The sequence below is a fragment of the Pteropus alecto genome, unplaced genomic scaffold (assembly GCF_000325575.1).
Source record: "Pteropus alecto unplaced genomic scaffold, ASM32557v1 scaffold79, whole genome shotgun sequence".
Lineage (NCBI taxonomy): Eukaryota > Metazoa > Chordata > Mammalia > Chiroptera > Pteropodidae > Pteropus > Pteropus alecto.
Window position 1 is genome coordinate 6,310,316 of NW_006494612.1, and position 23,878 is coordinate 6,334,193.

Here is a 23,878-nt window from a genome sequence, read left to right on the forward strand (position 1 = left end):
AGCTGGCGCGGCTGGCGGGCGCCGAGCCCCCTCAGCCTCCGGAGGGCGGCTGGGGCTGGCTGGTGATGCTGGCGGCCATGTGGTGCAACGGGTCGGTGTTCGGCATCCAGAACGCCTGCGGGGTGCTCTTCGTGTCCATGCTGAAGACCTTCGGGTCCGCGGAAGATAACCAGATGATCTTCAAGACAGGTGAGACCAAACGCCCGCCCCGGCCAGCCCCGGGGGACAGGCTCAGACCCCCGGAGCGAATCCTTCGTGTGCAGTGTGTGTCTGCGCTCTCGTGTGCTCTTTGGAGGGTGCGCGAGGGTGTGAGATGCGGGTCTGTCCAATCGCAAACGCAGCCTGCCGCTCCTGGGGCCTCGGTGAGCCTGTCTTTATATTGAATCCAGATGTAGGGACTGTGTGTTTGGAAACAAGTCGCCTAACTTAATTTGCTTAGATCTTCCTGCTTCCTCTCTGCAGAGCACTGGCTAAGAGTCTACGGTAGACTTTCCTCTTAATTTTTGAAAACTAACAGACCATCCAAACCCAACAACACAGCACTGTCGTTTTTACTGTCTATTTCATGACCATGGCCATTGGGTTTGTACATCTGCCTCCGGGGTGTGTGTGTTGGGGGAAGGCAGGGTTGATGAGATGAAACAGATTTATTCCAAGGTAAAGGGGAGTTCTGAAGGGAGCCCTCCAAGAGCCACGGTTTCGTGTTTTTTTTGGGGGAAGTAGGGGGCACTCTGTGCTGAATATAGAAAACATAGGAAGTAGCTAGTTTAGGGACTGGGAAGAGGAAGGTGAGGGCTTGCCCTTTCCTGTTGTGTTCTTCGTGGTATTTAACAATTTACCAAACTACATGAAAAAGATGCAGACTCAACATGTTTTTCTGTGTAGGGCATTATTTCGTGTTCTCTTGACTGATTAGGCAAAAAACAAGTCCAAGACCTTCTGTATAGCTCTTTTACATACATTATTTCACTTCATCCTGTAAGCAGGAGTTGTCAACCCCATTTTAGGTGAGCCTACTGAAGCTTGGTGAAATAGTATATTGGTGAGTAGCAGAATGGAGGTAGAAGGCACATCTTATGACTTAAAGGACTAAGTGATTTCCATTACTAAAATCAGGCTCCCTCCCTGCCATTTGGGGAACTTTATGTGATTAATAGTCTTTTTTTAACTTCGATTTTCTATTTTTTTTGGAGTGAATATTCCTTAGGTTTTTAGTGTGCATGTAATGAATATGCAAAACTTAAATTCTAAGGCAGAGATAATGTTGAGTTTTAAAATCTTATATAAATAATGTTATATATATCATTTTGGAATTTGCTTTTCTTCTGTTATGTCTGCAATTTATCTATATGTAATACCTCAATTTGAGCTGGTAGCTTAAATTCTTTATTATACTTTTTATGCGTTCTCCCTTTAATAGATATTTAGATGACTTCCAAACTTACTATGAACACCTCTGCAGTGAATATTCTTGTACATTGTCTCTTTGTGCATGTATTAAATAAGGTACCATATTTACCCTGGAATTTCTGTTCCATAAATAGCTCATAGCTCTTGAAGCTGCTGTGTTATGCAGGTCACAGGGCTAGATACAAAGTGTTAAAAATGTAATAACATATACTTACTTTTTAAGGAAGGAAAACATTATAAAGTTTAGCAGGATAGATATGAATATGTAAGAGTAAACAAAAATAATTTTGTGTCTTTTCTGAGTATCAGGTATCTATCTGGGAAGGAAAGGCTCAAGGAGTCTGGATTGACAGAGTTAACCATTGTAAGACTATTTCCGTCAGCATTTAGTATATTCTTGCCTAGGATTATAGGTTTTTAATGCAGTCAAAACAAGAAGACAACAGTCTTTAGTTTACTACTGTTTTTGGAAGCTCAGGTGAGTAGATCCATTGTTGTCTTGGTTTTTTTTTTTTCCTTCCTTCCTTTTTTCGAGATGGTGAGCATCTGCTGGAAAAAGACCAGCTTTGCCAGGAATCACTTTTGCAGTGTCGAAGCCTCCACTTACCAAGTTCCTATTGGCTACAATATCCCAATACTGGGTAGCAGAAGGTGAGAGAGGAGACAAGAACCTGCTCTTGAAATTTTTGAAACACTATAGTTTTAGTTTTGGTGAATATCTTCCTCCATTTACTCAGTTAAGTCCTTGACAACTTTCCGTCACGTTTGAGTATGTGTGCGTGTGTATCACACAAATAGTTATACAGGTATGCCATTTAAATACTGAAGATCTTTGTGCTTATCTGCATAATTGCCATGCTCGGTTGTGCCCTTGCACAGAGGTGCCCACCTCAGGGTAAATGGAGACTGAAAACTAGCTTGCGCTTTGGTGCCCTTTATCTGATTCTTCTGATGGGCCCTGTGCACTTGTAATGGCCCTGTGTAACATAGCAGCTTGATTGAACACTGGCCTTTACCTGGACACTGTATAATACATGTACAGCAGGTGAATTTTAAGGTATGAGGAAGAAAACAGATTTAATCTCATCTGTGAAAAAAGAGTGACAGGATAGATGTTGGGCCAGTTAACGCTGGGCCAGATACCTCCTCCCACTGCGCAATGAGTATTTCATAGAGTCTGTCATTTACAATGGGTGCCGGAGTATTTGAGAATACCTGCTTTGAAGTTTGATTGTTTAGGCTTTTCCACTGATGCTGAGTCATCTGTGATCAAACATATGTAGGCTTCAAGTACAACACAAAAATATCAGGAATTGTTTAAGGCTTTTATTTTTCAAAGTTTTGATCCATTTTCTATTACCTTTTTCATCATTGATAGTCCCAGCCTTCGAGGGCAGTTAATTATCTCCATGTTTTCATTAGCTTCTTCACAGTGATTAGCCAAAGGATACTCAAGGTGGTGGTGAATTGGGAACTGAGGTTTCCAAATGATGGTTCACATTTCTTGAGAACTTCCTATGTGCCAGCCAAGTGCTAAGCACTTCACATGCATTTCTGTTTAAACCTTACTGCAAGCCCATGGGATAGACTTTATTTAATGTCTTTCTTTCCAGATGTGATAACCCAGGTTTACAAATTTAAGTAAGCAGTGGAGCCAGGATTCAACCTCAAATTTATCTGATTCCAGAAGCTGGGTTTTTAACGATTGATCATATTGCATTGGCTAGATAACATTCTGTAATCCTGGATTCTTTATCTTGTTACCAAGTCAAGCATTAGCAATTGATTGAGTACTAGACCAGGAATTCTGTGGTTAGAAAAGAAGTCTGAAAGATCAGGGTCCCTGTTTCTTGATCAACTTTGCTATCAGTAAACAACTTTCAGTTGTTAATGTCTCATGGAAATGGATTTTTGAAATGTAGAGAGACTTCCATGGAGAAAGAGATAATTTCGTAAGGCATTCAAGTAAAAGTCTGGGGTTCCCTGTGAAGAACCATGTTTCTTTGATCTGATCCCAAGAGGCCAATGTTTCCAGGCAGAAATGAAGAAGAGCCTTACTCAGGCTCACTTCTTTTCAGGGTTCTCTTAACTCTTCCTCTAAAACTGATGATCCACCCAAAGTTTCTTAGGAAAGGACCTGAAGTAATTCATTTGCACTAAGAAATAAGTGAGTTTACATATCTTAATGTTACTCCTCATTCTTTGTACAAATGTTTACCAAGTATCTGGGCACTGGAAATGGTAACTGAGAGAGACAGCTGTTCCTAAGGAGCTTTTGATCTGCTGTGGGATACCAATAAGTAAAAAGACAGATAAAATACTTTCCTAAGGCTTTTGCAATATACCGGGACTCAATCTTATTTTAAAAGGCTGAAATTCTAAGGAAATTCCATTAAATGCTGGGAGTTAGGAAAGGCATTTGATGGCCTCTTTCTCTATGGTAATAAATCTCACTTTGTGAAATTAAGACTTTGGAAAGAGAAGCAAGCTGAGCCCTAAGTTAGGCAGTAGAACTAATGAAAAATGTTGAGTGCATTATAGCTCTAGTATGTTATCGTGGCTGCCAAGGACATGGCATTCAGATATGCCTTGCACATGCTGCTGTGTCAGTTATGTCATTCAGAGGGAGCAAGCTGAGCTCGAGTTGTCTCTTTTCAGTTAAGTTTTCACCTGTTCACATGTGTACACTTCTTGCCTGGGTGGAGGGGAATTAGACACTTTTGAGAAAACTCAAACGGATACTACAATTAACTGGAACATTATTTTCCCTTAGAAATTACAACTTTACTGGATATTAGAAAATGCATTTTTAGTTCCTTCATGGAGCTGATAAAGCGTCTAGGGTTCTTTTTATTTTCCTAATGCAGTGCCATAGACATTCTCTGGGATCTTACTAGGGTATTATCTAGTTAATTTGTTTGCATTCTTCCTGGAGAAAGAAAAATATTTTAATGGTATATGGACCTTTAAAAAATATCTATTTAAAGCAAGTATGTTTTCAGAATCAGTCTTTAGAGTAGTAAATGATGTCCTTTCGAAGATATATGTCCTTGTGGTGTAGAGGCTTGGTCAGGAAGACCCCTACTTCTTTTAGTAATTCCCCAAAGGCACATTATCCTCCTCTCGGATATTTAAAGTACAAATCAAGGTTTTAAATATTCAATAGTTTTGAAGAAAAGTGGACTATCAGAAAGGTCCCTAATGAGAAGCTCTTTGGCTTCAATCTTTGATGGAACGCTGCCTTTCTTATGCTGAGGTAGATTGCTCTTCAGGTGGTTATAATCACGAAGTAGGACATTTACTAGCATTTAGGGATGACTGCATCTTGCAACACCTCTTAGTATATAGTCTTACTAACACCACTGAAACTTTAAGTAAGTTAGTGCTTCCTGAAGGTTAAAAAAAAAACAAACCACATTTACAGTTATGCCGATATCTAAATACTGTAGCTGTATGCCACACCTAAACTTATACATAGGAGGTTTTGGCTATAGCTTAGAACTGAACAGCTCTGTCTGGCCTTTATGCTAAGAGGTTTTTTTTCTTTTTTTTTTTTTTTTCTGTTTTTTTGGTGGGGAAAATGTCCTGTATAACTGATCATTTCTATATCTTAAGAAAGTTTTTAGTAATGGTGCTTTGTTAAGCTGGTTACAGTGAACAAATTATCTGCTTCTTGGCCCTTTGCATCTTTCACTATAGGTAAAATACCTTGAGTGTTATCTGCAGTGGAAGAGAGGTTGAAAAGGTAGGAGAACTCACTTAAGGCAGCTGTTGTACTTGAATTTCCTTCACTCTCCCCCATCTTAAAACATCTAATCTTATATTCTATGTAAATTCATCTGAACTGCCTGCTAAAATATAAGTCATTGGACCACAAAAATGGTTCCAGGATTTTGGAATAATAAAGATATGAGTATAGTGTGTGTATGTCATACTCCATTTCCAGAATGTTTCTGAGTTCAGGACAAGATTGAATGGTGTGAATAGTATGAATAGTGTATAGTGAGTTCTAATTAAATACAACAATTTGAGTACTCTCTGGGTGTTTTTATCATAGAATTTTTATCAATAAAATTAACTACCAAAAGAACCAAATCAAGCAGAAACAAAAGCATAACAGAATAATATCAGGAGAGATTTTGAGGTGTCTTTTAGAATAAATTGAACTCTCTGCCGTTGATGTGATGTATCTTTTTATATGAGTCCTGGAGCCCATGTTGCATTTCCTTGAGGCCACATACTTGCGTCATTTTTTCTGCCTCCCTTGGGTGTCTCATAAGCCCCATCGCTCCAGCCACTATTTTGGGGTTATTTCCAAATCTTTCCTCTGTGTTCAAGACCCATATTTACTATTTCTGGACAGTTCCATTTGGATGCATAGGTACATCATACTCAACTAAAATGAACTCATTTTTTAGCTATCCCATATAATCCTCACCTACCACCAAAAACAACAGCCTATTTACAAATAGACATAACATTTCTTCTGAATTCTCTCAGCGCATGACACCTCTGATTGCTTGAGTCAGAAACCTGGAGTTCATCTTAATTTCTTATTTCTCCCCTTACCTTACTTATTTTGTTAAGTCAGTCCAAGTCCTTTTGTGCTTACCTCTTTAATGCCTCATAAATCAATCTCTTATTTTCCTTTAGTGCTGTGTCTTAATTCATGCCTTCATTACTTTTGGCCTCAATTATTGTTATAACTCTGTAACTGCCTACCTGTCCTTAGTTATATACTTGAGTGATTTTTCTGTTTAAAAAGCTGTCGTCAGTGATACCCATTAGTTCCAGGGAAACACTGAGCTCCTTACACCAAGGGCCTTCCTTGAAGCTCTGCCCTTGTCTGACCCTGTCGCTTTGCCTCTCATTCTCTCCTTTCTTGCTCTTTATGCTCCAGCCAAGCTGGAGGTCTTGCACTTTCCCAAGTTTGTCCTTCTGTCTTTTGCCTCTACGCCTTTATTTATGCCACTTCTCTCCTCAGTGTGGTTGTTAGTCCTTGTAAAATTCTTATGAAACAGCTGCCCATTTTATTCCTTTTGTGGCAACCATGGAACATAACAATGATTTCATGCAACTTGGAGTGTTCTGTTATATTTTTGATGCACTTGGAATGTTTGGGGGATAGCATGCATTCATTCACATGAGTTATGAATTAAGCTTAAAGTGGAAGACAGAACCTAATTTCAACCAATTCTAATCCAACATTCTGTAAAAGGCATTTTTAAGATAATACATATTTAAGTGATAATTTATATAGCCTTTACCATAAAGAAAGGGCTTTCATATACATTATTTTTTAGAGTCTTGTAGTGTGTCATTACCTTCATTTATAGATAAGAAAGTAAACTTGCACAGTTTAGGGATGGGTCACATGATATCAATGTTTACATACATTAAGTTGAATTTAAGAGCATCTTTCTAGCTGGGTAAAAATTTATGCTTATGTACTTGAAATGTAGAACCCTGCCTTTTTTCCCCTCTTGAAACTATGTTCTGCATATTTACCTACATGTTCTCTAGAACTTTAATAGTGTTTGCTGCCCAAGTTATCAGAAATGCTGTGAAGTTGTTTTTATAAAAGAATACCATTCAGAGTTATCATAACCTGACTAAAGATCTGATCTTAAGTGCAAATTAAACAAACAAACAAACCTTAACAAAACAAACTAAATCTCAAACACCACAGAACTGTCAGCTCACCAGAGCTCTGAACACACACGAACCATGGGTGTTTTTATTAGCAGTGATTCAGAAAGCAACTTCAACATTCCTGGGGAACTGCACAGACCCACCACCCAGTAACTGCCTACCTGTCCTTAGTTATATACTTGAGTGATTTTTCTGTTTAAAAAGGGCCAGCCTTTCCAAGACTGGAATGATGAGGGAAGGCATTGCTTTCAGACATACATGCACCAAATGTACATCCCCCACACCTTCTTTGCTGAAGAATCATTAACAACAAAAATAATTCCCCACCTTGCATGTAGGTACTATAGCTAAAGAGCTGAGGGAAGAACTTACCTTATTCTCAAGCTGCAAGTCTTTTTTCATTTCACTAACTTCGAATTATGGGGTACATATAAAATACAGTTTTGAAATAATGTATATGGACCAAAGCAGTGTTTATAACCGCCTTTGTTCCCTTTTAATAAACATAAACAATTCCATGGTCCTTGAAATGGATACACACCTCCAAAGGTAGTTTTACCTTTTGAGTGAGAATCCCTGATATTCAGTAGATAAAGCCAAATATTTATCCATCAGCCAAGATTTTGTCACTTTACTTTTAGTTGTATTTTGCAGATAGTTAGGATTCTACTTTTGTTTTTTAAATACAAAATTATAACACTGAATTTTTTAGTAACTGAATGTGCTCTCCAGAATTTCCGATATGCCCTTCTCTGGCAGAGCTGTACTGCCTTCCCCCTCCAGTACCTGCCCTTGACAACATTGACTGCAGTTTTCAGTTCAATCCAAGATATGTTTTTCTATCATTAGATAGTTAAATCACAGTGGAAGGTCAGTGGTTAAATTAGTGGAAAGGTGCATTATTGCTCTGCAGTTCACCTATTACCCATTTTTTGCTAGAAAATAAATTGTATCGACAGTCTTTTGTGTGTGTTCAGAAAGTCAAAATTTATTCTTGTGACAAACATAGACTGTATCCAAAAACTAATTTTGAGATGCATTTTACAAAAATGGAGATATTTATTGACTTTTCTGGGTGGATAGGTATTAATGCTGAGTGGAGTGGGTTAGTCTGGTGACTGTTTTTAATAGTATAAACCTTTTCATCTTGCTTAATTACCCTCGTTATTAGATTTGACTTCACGTTCCAGTTGCAAATGGCAGCATCTCAGAGGATTCACATTTGTCAATGGTTGTTTAAACAACGACATTCCATAAAGTTAATTGATGTTTTAGTGCAAATGGGGAGAGAAAGTTGCCATTGTTGTCCTATAGTAATGCAACACTCAGCTTTGCCAGCAGTACCCCCAATTTTGTAGTTATCCCCGAGTGCCATGTTTTTGGGTTTCTTACTTTTTATCTGTAGCTTCTAATTTTTCTGTTGAACAAGTGTTGCTTTTACAATAGTAAAAACATCGATTTTTTAAAAAGTCCACCATTAGCATTAGAGATTTTAACTTTCATGACTGTAATAGTAAACTTGCCTTAGGAATAAGCTGTTTTGTAGGAATAAATGATTGATGTATAGAGTTTTAGTTGTAGGTGTTATGTTTTGTTTCCTACTCAGAGAAAAATGTTATTTATGGAACAGGCTGGAACTGGTAAAGTGACCTGATTTTAAATAAGATTAGATTATTTGGCCACATTTTATTTTTGGATAGAAATGGAGATATTTAATATCAGATGGAAAATCATTAAGCGCTAGATCATGCAGTACTAATCACACTTGAGCCCTAGCCAGGCTCAATGTACATTAAATTCTTGTTGATATTTTCTTGTTCTTGGGGAGGGGGGTGTAAAAGGGGTAGAGAAGGGTCAGAAGAGACAATAGACTCATATTTGTGTTTGTATGCATAATTATATAGGAAACATTAAATCCAGAGTTGATATTTTCTAATCTAAAATCACCTTATTTTGGTAGTTCTTATGTGTTTCTGGCATACAGGTTACTTGCATGAAGGTGTGGGGGGAAAAGGCAAATAGACCATTTCCACCACATTTTGTCACGGCACCAGAAAAAATCAGGGTCTTTGTCAGGATAAAAAATGGTTACATTTTAAATGTTCATTTAAACTACAAGACTTAAAGTAATGCTTTTAAGTGATTTAAATTTTAGATCAGTATATTTAAGGGCTACCTGGCTGATTCTTTATAAAACCTGAGGGTTTATCATTTCTTTCAATAAATTTGGGCCTGTCAGTGATTCTCAGTAGGGCAGATGACCTGTTCTAGAAATGCTGTGAAATCTTCTGTAGAAATCTACTTGAATCTAAGCAAAAAGAAATGATAACAAGTTTAGTTTTATTGTTTTGGTATTTGTAATTATAATTATTGTTTTGGTATTTGTAATTATACATTCCTTTCAAGGACTTTTTTCAAAAAAAATCTAGGAATACCAAACTTTAAGTCTTTTAAATTTATAGCTGATGTACATATATACATATGTTGCTGTGTATGTATAGATGTTAACCAGTACAGGGCCACAATCCCTTATCTGAAACTCTTGGGGCCGTGTATGTTTTGGGGGTTCAGATTTTTTTAAATTTTAAAAAAGTTACCTGGTACATACACCTATATCTTTTTTTCATAGACCTATATCTTGAACAATCCCCAGAGGAGTCCTGAGCAGCACTCTGTAATCAAATACATTGATATTTCTGCAACAAAATGTATGGATATTCAGAATAAGTGAGACAGAGATCAGAAATACCCTCATGCGAGTTTAGATCATGTTTTGCTTCCAAGTGAATGTTGATGCTATGTTACAAAAAACTTTGGATTTAGGATTTCAGAATCTTAAATAAAGAATCAGAGATTTAAATGTAAATACTACTTTTGTTTTCTGTTTCTCAGTGAACATTCTTTTTAAGGTATGTTTTTCTGTGTCATGTAGTGTACCTACTTAATGTTTTCAATAAGTGTGGTATTGCACCGTACTGGTCTACCCTAGACTACTCACCTGGGCCTCCTTTGCTGCATGTTTGAATCACAGGCAGTGTTAGGCAGTTAAGCAGCATATCTGTACACATCTTTGAACAGTTGTTTTTCCTCCCCTTAGATTGCTTCTTTTGGGTATATGTCTAAAAGTGAGATTACTAGTTCAAAGGTGTGAACAACTTTATAGCATTTGTTGTACATTGCCAGATTGTTCTTTAGAGCAGGGATCCCCAACCCCTGGGCTGTGGACTGGTACCAGTCCGTGGCCTGTTAGGAACTGGGCTGCACAGCAGGAAGTGAGCTGCAAGCGAAGCTTTATCTATATTTGCAGCAGCTCCCCAGCGCTAACATCACCGCCTCAGCTCCACCTCATATAATCAGGCATCAGATTCTCATAGGAGCACCGGTCCCTGGTACCAAAAATGTTGAGGGCCGCTGCTATAGAGAACTTGAACCAGTTTATTTTGCACCAGCAATATATACTGGCTTCCTGAGAACTCTAACAATGTTAGGTTTTATTTTTATCAATATTTGCTAATTTGAAGTTACTGCCAATGGTATTTTTTAAAAAGTTTTAAGTCATATTTCATTGCATTTAGGGCTCTGTGTTTTTCTACTCTATGAGCCCTTCTAGTGGCAGCAAATGCCTTGGCAATTATATATAATATCTAAAAATACAGGAGGACACGTGTCAGTGAAATATATTAAAACTTTGTTATCACAAATGGGAATATTAAAAAGGCCTGAGATTATCTTAGTCCTTAGATTCTCACCTGACACACCTTGGCAGGTGGGGCACACCCTCGTCTTCTTTCCTCTGCTCTTAGTCCTGGTGTTGATCAAGGCCTTTATTAGGGTTGAGAGTGGGGATGGAAATCAGCCACCTGGATACTTAGCCAGGGATTTTGTTATTCTTCCAGGTGACATCTCATCCTTCAGAGGCTCAAGTCTACAAGAGCAGTTCTCTCATTCTCTTTCTTCTTGCCTCACCCTCCTCTGGCTCTGGCTAATTGAAAATAGCTTTAATTGATTAATCTGGATGTATGTGTGTTTAAAATTATTTTTAAATTGATTTTTAAAAGAGATATAGAGATTTAACTTATGGAGCACAAACTGTATATTAGGAGCCATGCGAGAAACAAATGAATTTGACTTATTCCATACTCCTAAGGGCTTATGAGGGGAGACAAAATGCTATGTACATAAACACCTCTAAGGCAATATTCTACACATGTTAAATGCAGTGTTGACAAGATATAAGATTTTAGAGGAAGGCAAAATGAATTGACTAAGCTGATCAGGGAAGGCTTCATGGAGGTATCTTTTGAGTTAGGCTTTAAAGGATTCGTAGACTTTCCTCAGCAGATTTTACAGAAAAAGGTATTCCAGGTGAGGGTGCAAGGCCTGGGCAAGGGCTAGGAGTCAGTCTAATAATGAATGTTTTACTATGTTTTTTTTTCTTTTCTTTCTTTCTTTCTTTCTTTCTTTTTTTATTTTTTTTTTGGTAGAGGCTACTTATTTATTTTTAAATTAATTTTTTTATAGTGACTTTGGTTAATGAAATCCAATAAGTTTCAGGTATACAATTTAACAGTAAGGCATATATATATATCACATAGTGTGTTCGCCTCCCATAGTTAGATTTCTTTCTGTCGCCACATATTTAACCCCTTTGATCCTATCTGTCTCCCTCCCTTCTCTCTCCTTCTCCCTTACCCTCTGGCGACCACTAGTCTATTGTCCATGCCCATGAATCTCTGTTTATTTGTCCTTTTCTATGTATTTTATATTATCTTGTTTTATCTATTCAGTGATCCTGTAACTGCGATTATGATCATTACATTTTAGATGGGCATCTGAGGTTGGTAAGTAATGGGGCTGGCTTTGAACTTAAGTCTCTGGCAGGAGGACCCAGGTTCTTTATACTTGACTACACGCTGGGCTTATTAAGTCAATGACAAAGAGTTTGGTTTGGCTAGAGCCTAGAATATGTAGAGGAATGTCACAGAAGATAAGTCTGGAAGAGGATGGTGGAGCTGGGGAATGGAAGGTTTGAATGCTGAGTTAAGTTATTTGGACATTATTTAATAGACAGGCTATGGGGAGAAAATGAAGGTTTGTGATGTGTGCCTTAAAAAGATGTAAGTGGGTTGCAAAAGAAAAGAAATAGGAACACCAACTATGAAGCCCTTGGCTGAATGAGAGCCAGGTGAGATTTGAGGCACAGCAGTAGAAATGGGAATGAAGAGACAGATGTGAGACATTTCAAAGGATAGACTGTGGGAATGATGGTTGTGGACAGTGACACAGAAACAGAAATGGTGCCTACGTATGGAGACTGCATTTAAATAATTTTTGAACTGGGAGGCCCCACATTTTCATTTTGTATTGGGCCCTACAGGTTATGTAGACAGTCAAGGATGATGCCATTGATAGGAGCCAGGGCCATGAGGAAGAGGAATTGACAGGAAAAGGCTGACTCAGATGTTAGGCACGTGAATGCCAGCAGAACATCAGGGGATGATGTCAGCCAGATAACTGGAAGTTATGTGTAACCTTGGAGCCTCAGAGTGAGGTTGAGACCAGAGGTAGATCCCTGTAAAGAGCATATGTCTCTAAGAAGAACATGATGTAATAATATCATAGAAACCCAGAAATTCTGTCTTAAGCAGACCTGGGGTCTGCTGCTAGGTAGCTTAGTTTCCACTGCAATCATCTTATTCAAAAGTAACAAAACTTCATTCCTTAAGAAGTCTTTCCAGCATTTAGATTTCTCTGATTCACATTTGCCACTTTCCAAAGGTGGGATTGTGCTTTTACTACCGTTGTCTTAAGTATTTCCAAAACTTAGTCCTAAGACTTAGTCATTTTTCCCTTTAATTTAATATGACCTCTGAGACTATTGGCATTTACTGTTTCGTTTAATTTATGATGTCATTGAGCCAATCTGTAAGTCTTATTTTCAAGATGTCCTAGGCCAGGAGACTGTGAGAACAGCTTAGAATCATTTCAATTAATTTGTGCATTTCTAATTTAAATGTAAAATAGAGACAGTGTTAGAAAACTCGTTTAACAGGCAGGTGATGTTATTTTGTAGATGTAGATCAGCCTTTACAGAGTTTAGTAACCGAGTCAGCTGCTTCATTCGCAATTCATAATGAAAACAGCTAAATTTTAAGTGTAGGCTCACTCGTAAGGAATTGTCTAGGAAAACTACTAGAAAACTAAAAATAAATGAAATTGACTAGGGCCAGGGTGGCATATCGTACACTTTATTAAGAAACATGACTCGCGTGTGTATACTCACTGGACATCGAGGTTTGACAGGAAGAGGAGGAGGAGGTCAGGTGGTGCTCGCTGGGCAGGAATGGAGTCAGTTTTAATTCAGATAATAACTGGCCACCTGGCTACACACAGGTGTCTTTTGCCTTCGTTTCCTGTTACACAGTGTAACTGTGATACTTGAGTAAGATAATAGAATGTTAAAGTGCTTTGGATGTGTAAAGCACAACAGATATGTCAAACACTATTGTTACTGAGCAGGTTGGCACAGCGTCTCTGTAGGCGTGTATGTCGAGTCACGTGCTGTGCTCTGTAATCTCCCAGAACTCAGGTCCTGAATTGCTCTCTTGTGATTGAAGCCTGGCTGAAAGTGCTGGAAGTGCAGTGACCCAGGAGGAAAAACTAGTAAAAGCAGGGGGTGGATGAAAGGGAATTGATAGTTGTGCAAGAAGAGGGCTTATTTTGTAAGCCAAGACACCCTTACTCTTCCAGCGACTGTTTCGTCTTTTAATATCATTTGGATTCATTTACAAGGTCTGTATTAAAGCAAAGGTCAAGGTTGAAGGCAGTATTTTGACCATGCTTGTCTGCTGTTGTGCCGGCTGGGATGAACTGGGAAGTACTGGCTTGCTAACAATTTGATATCTAGTTATTTCGGAGGGAGTAGTGTAGTGAGGAGGAAAAGGGAAGTTTAACTAAAGTGTTTTTTCCTCAGAGTTTGAGAAATAGAAACCACGTAGTCTTTTTAAATCCCATGACAACACACCAGACAGAAAGAGACTCGCTAATACCAAAGGTCAGGAATCATAAAAGAGCAATGTATGTTTTTTGGTATTCGCTTCAAAACACAGTATTTTCTGTAAGTTAGTGTTCATTTGTTTTGTATATGCTATGATAATTAGTTCTGTAAACATGGTACTTGTTTTTTTTGTAACTCCGATTAGGAAGCAAATATTGAGCCATTTAAATTAAAAGGCAGACTCTTATTCTCTTGGGGGGTGGGAATTGGGTAAAAGTAATGCTTAATCCAATTAATCTGTCTTCTTTTAATTCATTATGATGACTTTGGGTGTCTGGTGACAACTGAGAATGGGTTCTGGAAAAATGTTAAGGCAGTGTAATCCCTATTCTTTATAGTCACTTAAGAGGATAAATTAATCATTTGGTCACTAATCTTTGGATAATTACTCTATTTAGCTGGAAATATCCTGAGTTTTTTGGAAAGCAAGTCAGTGAGTTAGTAGAACTGTCAAAACTAATCAGCTTTTCTAAGTCTAATTATAAGTGAATGGAAACTAGTTGCCTTCAGCCTTTTCTTTCCTGTATTATAGCATGATCATTCCGTAACTCTGGAAACTGTGTGTAAAACAAAAAGGAAAATACATTAATACACTATCTTGTGTTTTTTAGGTAGACTTTCATAGCCTTACCCCAGTTGAGGGTTAACAAAGCTGCCTTAACAGGTAAAGACTTGTGACCTGTGTATGTGTTTTTGGTTACTAAAATTAGGCAAGTTAATAACATTACAAAATTGGTTTGAATATAGATTGTTTGGGATGTGAGTTTCTTGGTGACAGCAAGTCCATTTATTTATGCATTAAATAAATAAATATTTTTAAGGAGTCAACATTATTTAAGTGCTGTAATTAATTATTAGATGCTAGAGGTGAGAGTGGGGCTAAAGAAAAATATACATTTCGATTTCAAAGATATAAGAAAAAGAAGGAAGTTCTTGCCTTGTATTTTCCTCATGTGTACAGTGTATCAAGTGCAGACCAATGTTCATTTTTTTTGGAGTTTGAGGTCTTCATTCATGAGGTTCCCAAATAATCTTTTTTAAAAAAATTTATTTATTTTTAAAAATTCTTTAATGTTACCACATATATGACCCCTTTTAACCCATCTACTTCCCTTCCCCACCCCTCTGGTAACCACTAGTCTATTGTCCATGTCCATGAGTCTCTGTTTGCCCTGTTCGTTTGTTGCTTTTAGGTTTATATTCCACATATAAGTGATATCATGTGATTTTCAACTTTTTCTGTCTGGCTTATTTCGCTTAACATGATTATCTCAAGGTCCATCCATGTTATCACAAATGGCAATGTTTCACCTCTTCTTATGGCTGAGTAATATTCCATTGTATATATGTACCACAGCTTCTTTAGCCAATCATCTATTGTAAGACACTTCAGTCACTTCCATGTCCTGGCCATTGTGAATAATGCTGCTATGAACATAAGTGTGCAAATATCTTTTCAGATTGAGTTTTCAAGTCTTTGGGGCAAATACCCTGCAGAGGGATCTTTATGTTTTAGAGTAAATGAGAATGCTGTGCAGGGGGAATCAGAGACATACTAATTTATCACAATCAAAATACTGCCACTTTGATAATAACAATTCACATACTTACATTTTAAATTGTTGCCCTTGATAAGGTTTCTGGAAATAAAACAGAATTCTGCTATATATTGTTTCTAATCAGTAGAGAAGAGTTTGTGTTGTTATGTGAAACATAACAATACATGTGAGATTGAACTACAGTAGAACTAAAATAAAAATTAAGACTTTAGAAAACAAATGCATATTTAGAAATCTTAACTAGGACACATCCTAAAAGACTCACTTTAGTTTTTAAAAGCTTTATTGAAAGATAATTACATATGATAAAATTCACCAATTTTAAGCCTACAATTTGAGGATATGTGTAGTTATGTAACTACCATCACTGTCATGATACAGAGCCTTTCCATCACCCCAAGATGCTCCCTTACGGCCCTTGGCAGTCAGTCTTCTCCTACACTCAGCCCCTGCAACCATTGATCTGTGACTCTAGTTTTGCTTTCCCTGAAATTTTCTGTAAATGGAATCATACAGTATGTTTTCTTCTGCGTCTAGCTTTCACTCAGTCTGATACTTTTGAGATTCACCCATGTTTTTGCACGTATGGTGGTTCATTCCTTTTTATTGCTAAATAGTATTCCATTGTATGCCTGTACCACAATTTTTATCACATATTGGTGGACATCTGGCTTGTTTCCAGTTTTTGCCTTTTATAAATAGTGCTGCTATGAACATTTTTGTGCAAGGCTTTGTGTGGACATATGTTTTTATTTCTCTTGTGTACTTTATTATTATTTTTAATTTTATTCTATAAGCTTATCTGTATTTTTATATTTCACAAGAGAATAATACTCTATGCGTATTTTTAGTTAAAAGAAATTTTGACTGAGGAGGTGAAATAGTAGGGGTAGGAGGACTCAGAAAAGAGATTTTTCAGTTGGGCGATGGGGTAAACCGTGGCCCTGCCCATCATCAGTCAGATGTGGCCGAGATTTCCTATTTTTAAAAAGGACTGAAAGGGGCCCATTGAATTGAGTCAGTGGGAAATCACTGGTGACTCTGGCCAGCATACACTCATTGGCCTAGGTGTGCAGGGAGTGGGGCCTGATTGTAGTCCACGGAGCAGTAAATGAGAGGTAGAGATGGAGGTGCAGGCTAAGAAGTGAGGAAGTGATATCCAGGGGAGAAATAGAGGGGTAGCTAGGGGAGGATTAGGGTCAAGGGAGGGTTATGACTTGTTAAAGATGGGGACAGTTTGAGGAGAAGAAGCCTGTAGAGAGGGAGAAGGTGAAGTTACCAAGTGGTTACGAGATGGAATGAGGTTCGAGAGCAGGTTGGACATGATGGAATCTAGAACACAGCTGGTGGTGGGGGCTTTGCCTGAGGTACCACCTCTTCAGGGCCTGGAAAGAAGAGAGTAAGAACTGGAGCAGAAGGAGGTAGGGTTGGTGAGGGTCAGGAGGCTGAGGGGGCCTTTGTTTACCCTGAGAAGTTCTTTGTTAAATGTGGTATGTGGGGTTGAGTAGCAGATTAGAAGAGTGGCAAAGGTTTGGGAGCTGATTAGTGATAAGGAAAAGAATTGATAACAGTTCTGAGAACTCAGTCAAGATTGGAAACTATGAATTTGTCGTGAAACCAGTTTCGAGGGTTGGCTCCCCCCGCCCCCGCAACTGTGTCCTACAGCCTGATATGTGAGCAGGAAAGGTGAACTGAATGACTGTTCTAAGGCTGGAAGAGAATCAAAGCAAAGTAATTTCATGTTTTCTATCTGTTTTCAGTTGCATGCTTTATGGCTTCTTCTCTCCACCTTTTGTACACCATTCTGAGACTTGGAAGTGCTCATGTGTTCTAAAGTCTTTGATGAAGTTCATTAAACATTTAAGAATCGAATGCAATTTTTTATGCTATTTAAAAAATTCTGGTAAATATATATAACAAAATCTACAGTTCTAACCAATTTAAGTGTACATTTCAGTGGCATTGAGGACTTTTACAGTGCTGTGCACCCATCACCACTATGCTACAGTTTTAATTTGAAGCATGACTTTGTTATCTCTTAACCTCCCCTTGTGTCACTCCTGATTTATAAATTCAGCATAGTCCTTTACTGGATACGGTACTTGTATTTTTGAAATTGAGATATTGATAACAGTATGTACTGAGCTTAACTTTGGCAGGTGCTGTGCAAGGCACAAGTTGTGGCATTAGCTTTCTCACTATTTAGTTGTAATTATTTGTTAATGTCTCTTTTCCTTACTAGTCATGAGGAAGGTCTGTGATTGCAGAGTCTGTCTATATCTGTCTTGTTTACAATTATATCTGTTCTCTCCAGCACAGAGCTTGGCACATAGTAGGCATTCAGTGAAGTTTTTGAACAAATGACAGTCCTTCTCTGAAGAAATTGTTTCATAAGTTCTTTCTGAATGTTTCATATGAAGTAGGCAAAACTTGTGTTTACACATTAATACAGATTATAGGGCATGGCACATTCCGATGTCTAGTTAATTAGTAGAAATCAAAAAGGGTTTATATTTGCAATTTCATCTTGGAGGGTATTAGAACTGACTGTGCATTAAACAAACGATTATACAGAACTGGCAGCAGTAATCCTGAAGCTTGAAGGCTTTAGGTTAATTAGGATAACTTGACAGAAAATGTTAATCAAATTTGAGAGTTGAAAGAATGTTCCAATAATTTATGTTCAAACACACTCCAAATACATCAGCAGGTAACAGGAACTTTAGTTGCACAATGCTCCCAAACACTAGCACACTAGAGGATTTTATGGGTTACAGTAATGTTTCAGGGAAAGAAAACCAGTAAAACGGTTTGGGGTGTTTGGTTCTGTTATCCTATATTAAATAAAATACACTAGAGTTTAAAATATTACCTTCATTAAAGATAAAAAGATAGAGTTCATTAATAAATTTAAGAATTCTATTTTTCTTTTATAGTAACATGAATGAATTCAGTAATACTTTTATTTCTTTAAAAATATGCTTATATGTGGGCATTTCTCTGTCAATTGGTATTAGATAAATACAGCAGTATCATTTTTTTTTTTCCAACTGGCTTAGGGTTAAATAAGGTGAAGGGGCAAATACACATAGATGAATTAATTAGCAAATAATACATCCCTATAAGAATAATCACAATATGTTCTCTGATTCTGAAAGGTAAGGGCTCTGTGTATTAGTAGAAATACTTATTGAGGCCCTTTTTAAAAAAATCTGCCTCCAGCAAAGTATTTTTGGATCATATAGAACGAGAAAAGAAAATGCTATCAGGAGCTATATAATTCTATCATTTTTTTGCCCTTTTTTAACTCTCCATAAGCTAAAATTAGAGTTTGGTCTTAGGAACCAGTAATGGAATTTTTCTTTTGTACCATCAGCAAAATCTAGTACTTTAGGGATTACTATGGCGTGTGTGTGTGTGTGTGTGTGTGTAGGAGAGCAGTCAGACAGTGGATGTAGGTCTTTGAACTGGATTTCCTCAACTAAAATAATAGAAAGAGGAATATAAATGAGCAGAGAGAGGGGAGTGGAGGGATGAGGTTGAGGTGAAGGGACAGAGAAGTCAGAGGAAACAAAGACTGATTGTGTAAATGCTACTTTTTTTCCCCCCTCTCTGTCACTGTGATCTGCCTTATCATGATGCTGGTGTTCGGTCCACTTTGAGTGAGTGAGAGGAGTTGGCTGTGTAAAGGAAGAACCTGGGGTCTTGGTGCCTGCGTGGCTGACATGAGCAAGTTGCATCTCTGGCTGGGCTCTGGAGTAGCAGCAGCACAGATTTCCAGGAGACAGTTCCTCCTTATCATTTTTATTCCTGAGTTATCATGTTTAGTTATTCAGATGTCTGCTGTCCCTAGCTACTTACAGATTAAGCAGGCAGTGTCTTCTGTTTCTCTTCTTTCCTTCCCTTTTTTCTTATATCCATCTTGTTTTTTACATCTTCTCTTTATTTTGGTCAAGCACACGCATTTGAATGTAACGGTTACCATTTCCACCAGTAAGCATAGGACTTCCTCCTTACCGCAATGACTCCTAGTCCTGTGGCATGTAATGGTGAATTAAGACATTTAAAGATGTTGCATGTAAGTAATGACAGGAGTAAATCTCAAGAACATAGTATTGAGTGAAAACATGAAGTTGTAGAATGTCTAATATGATAGCATTTACATTTCATTAAAAACTGTAAAACAGTATTACCACATTTTATAGAATCTAAAACAGTTATGCTGACATGCACCATTATTTTAATGTACACTGAAAAAAGGAGAAAACCTTTTAAATTATGATGTAAGGCTTTATTATGGATTATAAGATGCATCCCAATTTTAAAAACATTATAGTGTGGACAAACATAATCTTAGAATTGATGATGTAAGGTAAATATATTTTACCGAAACATACTTATGTAATACAAATGTAAAAACATGCATAGAAATGATATATAAGCCAATCAGGATGTGGTTTGTCTCTATGAAGGAGGGAGGGGAATAGAGGACAGGGCCACAGAAGGGGCTTCAACTCTATAATTTATCTTTAAAAGTTTAAAGCAAATATTGCAAAAGGTTAAGATCAGACAAAGCTGGTTGGTGAGTTCCTATAATTTTCTGCATGCTGTAAATATTTCATAATGAAAAGTTATACTTAAAAGCTACATAAAAAGCAAATTGCAAAAGTCTATATATAGTGGATCCTATTATATTTTCTAGTATATTTGATTTTGTGTTCTTTCAGATTTTTAAAAATTATTATATTATTATTTAGGCCTACAGCACCTGGTCTTCCTAGGCGGTCTCCCATGCAAGTACTAACCAGGCCCGACACTGCTTAGCTTCCGAGATCAGACATCGGGCTTGTTCAGGGTGGCATGGCCGTAGACCATGGACTGTGGCTCCACTGGGGTGCGAACCCAGGACCTTCTGCGTGTAAAGCAGACGTGCTAACCGCTACCACGTCCTCTTTCAGGTTTTTTCTTATGTCCATCATACTGTAGCAGTGGGTTTTTGTTGTTGGAAGGTGGGGGGCTTTCTATGTCTCCATTTTTGTGTATGAATTAAAAGATATTTCATGTATGAATAATGATAAAAAGGGGAAAGTATTTAATGATCAAGATATCACAGAATGAATAAGATTGGCTGGCATGTTTTCTTGATGTTAATAGTAAGAAGTAAGGAAGTAAGAGAATGTTTCTGTTATGTTTCTTTGAAGCCATTTTTCTGGTTTCTCTCCCTTATTCATTCTTGATGTCATCCATTCATTTTTTCATGACTAAGAGTCAAGTGGTGTCTAGAGAGGAGTCAGGTCTTGAGAAAAAGAATTACAAGTTGAATAAAAATAAGTACTATCATGCCTAGAAATCTGACAGACACTTTCTCAGTAGGATCTTTTTTTGCCTTTTTACTGAAACCTCAAAATAGTGTTTTAGTTTCACGAGATGAAGGGACCTTTGTAGAATGTTTGCTTATTATGCCTCAAGCAGTGAGGAATCAAGGGACTGAAAAAGGTATTTGTTTTATCACCTTTAGAGACCCTTCACCTTCTACGTCCATGAAAAAGGAATATTTTTCATATCCCATAATATTTTAGTATCACACTTAGATGTTTTATAGTACTTAATGTTAGATTAAAAAATAAGTTGTCAAAATCTATTAAAAATGCCAAATATAGTCATATAACTTGACTTAGTATCTCACTCCCTAGGCTCTTGCCTAATGACTCATAAGAAAAAAAAGCTATATTCGTAAAGATCCTCACTATACCATTACTGTAAGAAAGTAAACTTTGGAGGCAATTTAAATGCCCTCCAGTACAGAATGGTCAAATAAATAATGAATACTCGCTTTATGGATTATGTTGTAACTGTAAATGATAGCTATTGCTATGTAGCACCATGGAAAATGTTTGATGGTAAAAATAGCAGAATGTACCACATGACTATGACTAAAGATGTGTGTGAAAAAAAATGAATACAGAAAAACAAAAAAGTTGCATTAGAATGGTAGAATTTTGAGGGAATTTCTCCTCCCCACCATTTGTAAAAAAAATTGTACTTATTTTTTAGGGGGAGCCAGATTCTTGAAAGAAAAATTTGAATTTCTGCTTAAGAAAATGGCAGATGGTGGGATGGGGGGATATTAGAAAACTGAAAGTAATGGCCCTTTTGAAGATTAAAACATTTTAAAACAGGATTGCTTTATCAATGCACAAATCAATTATGTAATTTCATCTTTTCGAAGAAAGTTGGCCTCATATAGTTGTGTGGATATCAGAATATTGAAGAGGATTGGTAAAAAATAAGAAGTGGGAGGTTCAAAGCCAATGTGATTGGCTTATTCTTTTGCAATACCAAATAAACCAAGTTTTTGGAGTGGTCTGCTTTTAGTCAATATTTAGTTATTTGCTTTGAAGCTATTTATTTGCAAGAATGTCATTAACATCCTCAACAGAGCCAAAGTTGATAGACTGACCCTGAGATGATAGAATCTTAACTAATTTTATTATTGGTAGAAGACCCCCGTATCCTTGGTTGTGCTTTCCACGGTTTCAGTTATCTGCGGTCAACCATGGAGCAAAAATATTAAAGAAAAATCCCAGAAATAAACAATACATAAGTTTTAAATTGCACATCGTTCTGAGTAGCAAGATGAAATCTCGTGCTGCCTTGCTCTGGCCCATGGGACATGAATCATCCCCTTGTCCTGCGTATCCATGCTGGATGTGCTGCCCGCCTCTTAGTCACTTAGTAGACATCTCGGTTATCAGATGACTATAATGGTATCGCAGTGCTTGTGTTCAGTGCTCATAGTAGCCTGATGCTATGTCACAATGCCTACGTCATTCACCTCACTTCATCTTATCACGTAGGCATTATATCATCTCATTTCATCACAAGGAGGGTAAGTATAGTACAATAAGATATTTTGAGAGAGAGCGAGACCACAGTCGCATAACTTTTATTACGGCGTATTGTTATAATTATTCTATTTTATTATTAGTTATTGTTAATCTCTTACTTTGCCAAATTTATAAATTAAACTTTACCATAGGTATGTATGTATAGGAAAAAACATATTTCAGACATCCACTGTGGGTCTTGGAATTTATCCTCCGGGGATAAGGGGATACTGCTATATATAGAAACAATTGTTTGGGGACATGAAGGATCATTTCTCTGTATTTCTTTCTTATTTTCACATCACCACTGATTTAAGGCTACCAAATAAAAAGTCCCATAATTAACACAGTTAAATCATTTTGCCATCATAGGTAGAATGGGGCTGGTGATGTTTGAGGAGAGGATAGAAAAAGACTAATAGACCGAAAGAATTTTAGACCTATAGGGCCTTGCTGACCAATCAATCCGGCCCCTTCTGTTTATCGGTAAGTAAATAAGTCCTAGCGACTCAGTAATGAACCTTTGTCTTAGGACTCCAAATCTAGTGCCCTTTCTGATGTACTGGAAGAAGAGAAAGAGGGAGAGGGAGAGGGAAAGCTGAGCCAAATTATTGGCATTTTAGGGCCTGCTTTTTCAGGAAGGACAGAATGTTGGACTTGACTTCGTTATACCATCCTAAGTTTTAGTTTTTACCAAGGCTGCCATCCCACAACAAAAATAGGTAAAAGACATGAACAGACAATTCAACAAAGAAGAAATCTAATAAACAGAAAATATATGCAACGTAACTGAAGAAATGTAAATAATAAAATAAATGCATATTGCTACCTCAAGGTAAAACATTTACATACGATCTTTGTTTTTCAGACCATTGACCTTATAGGGCTTCTTATTGACAATCTACTTTAATTTTAGGAAATGTACTTATAACAGAAAAAAACTGATGCAAATGGTTAAAGAAAATATACGACCTGGTCAATAAATTTCATGAAAGTTGTGGTAGCTTTAAACCTCTTTTTATTCATTCAGTCCTGTCTGGCACCCGCTGATGATCTCAGGTGGTGTTTGCTGACAACAAACCACTCGTAAAAAAGCTGTGAAGGGCTCAAAGCAGTTGAGAATAGGTATCAGCATCTGATTTACTTTTCTCTCCTCACCTACACAACCAGAGAAGCTGGTTTAGATCTAAGGGAAAGTTTCCTCATCCCTGTTGGGAAGGTACTGCAGAGTCCCAGGAAGAGAAAGCCAGGGAATGAGAACAATCCCAACAGGTTGGGAACAAAAGCAAGCGCAGTTCCTGGAGGACATCCTG

At 37.4% G+C, this 23,878-nt stretch overlaps 1 protein-coding gene and 2 pseudogenes across 1 annotated transcript in view; 2 read left to right on the plus strand and 1 right to left on the minus strand.

Annotated features, from left to right (window-relative positions):
- The window catches only part of SLC16A10 (solute carrier family 16 member 10), a 95,709-nt gene that overhangs the window by 2,086 nt on the left and 69,745 nt on the right, over positions 1 to 23,878 (plus strand). The window contains exon 3 of the mRNA XM_025042375.1: positions 3 to 189. Coding sequence (XP_024898143.1) covers positions 3 to 189 — 187 coding nt within the window. The remainder of the gene's footprint in view (positions 1 to 2; positions 190 to 23,878) is intronic.
- LOC107196705 overlaps positions 1,946 to 23,878 on the plus strand; it is a 38,391-nt pseudogene continuing 16,458 nt past the window's right edge.
- LOC112474333 lies at positions 20,435 to 20,550 on the minus strand (annotated as a pseudogene).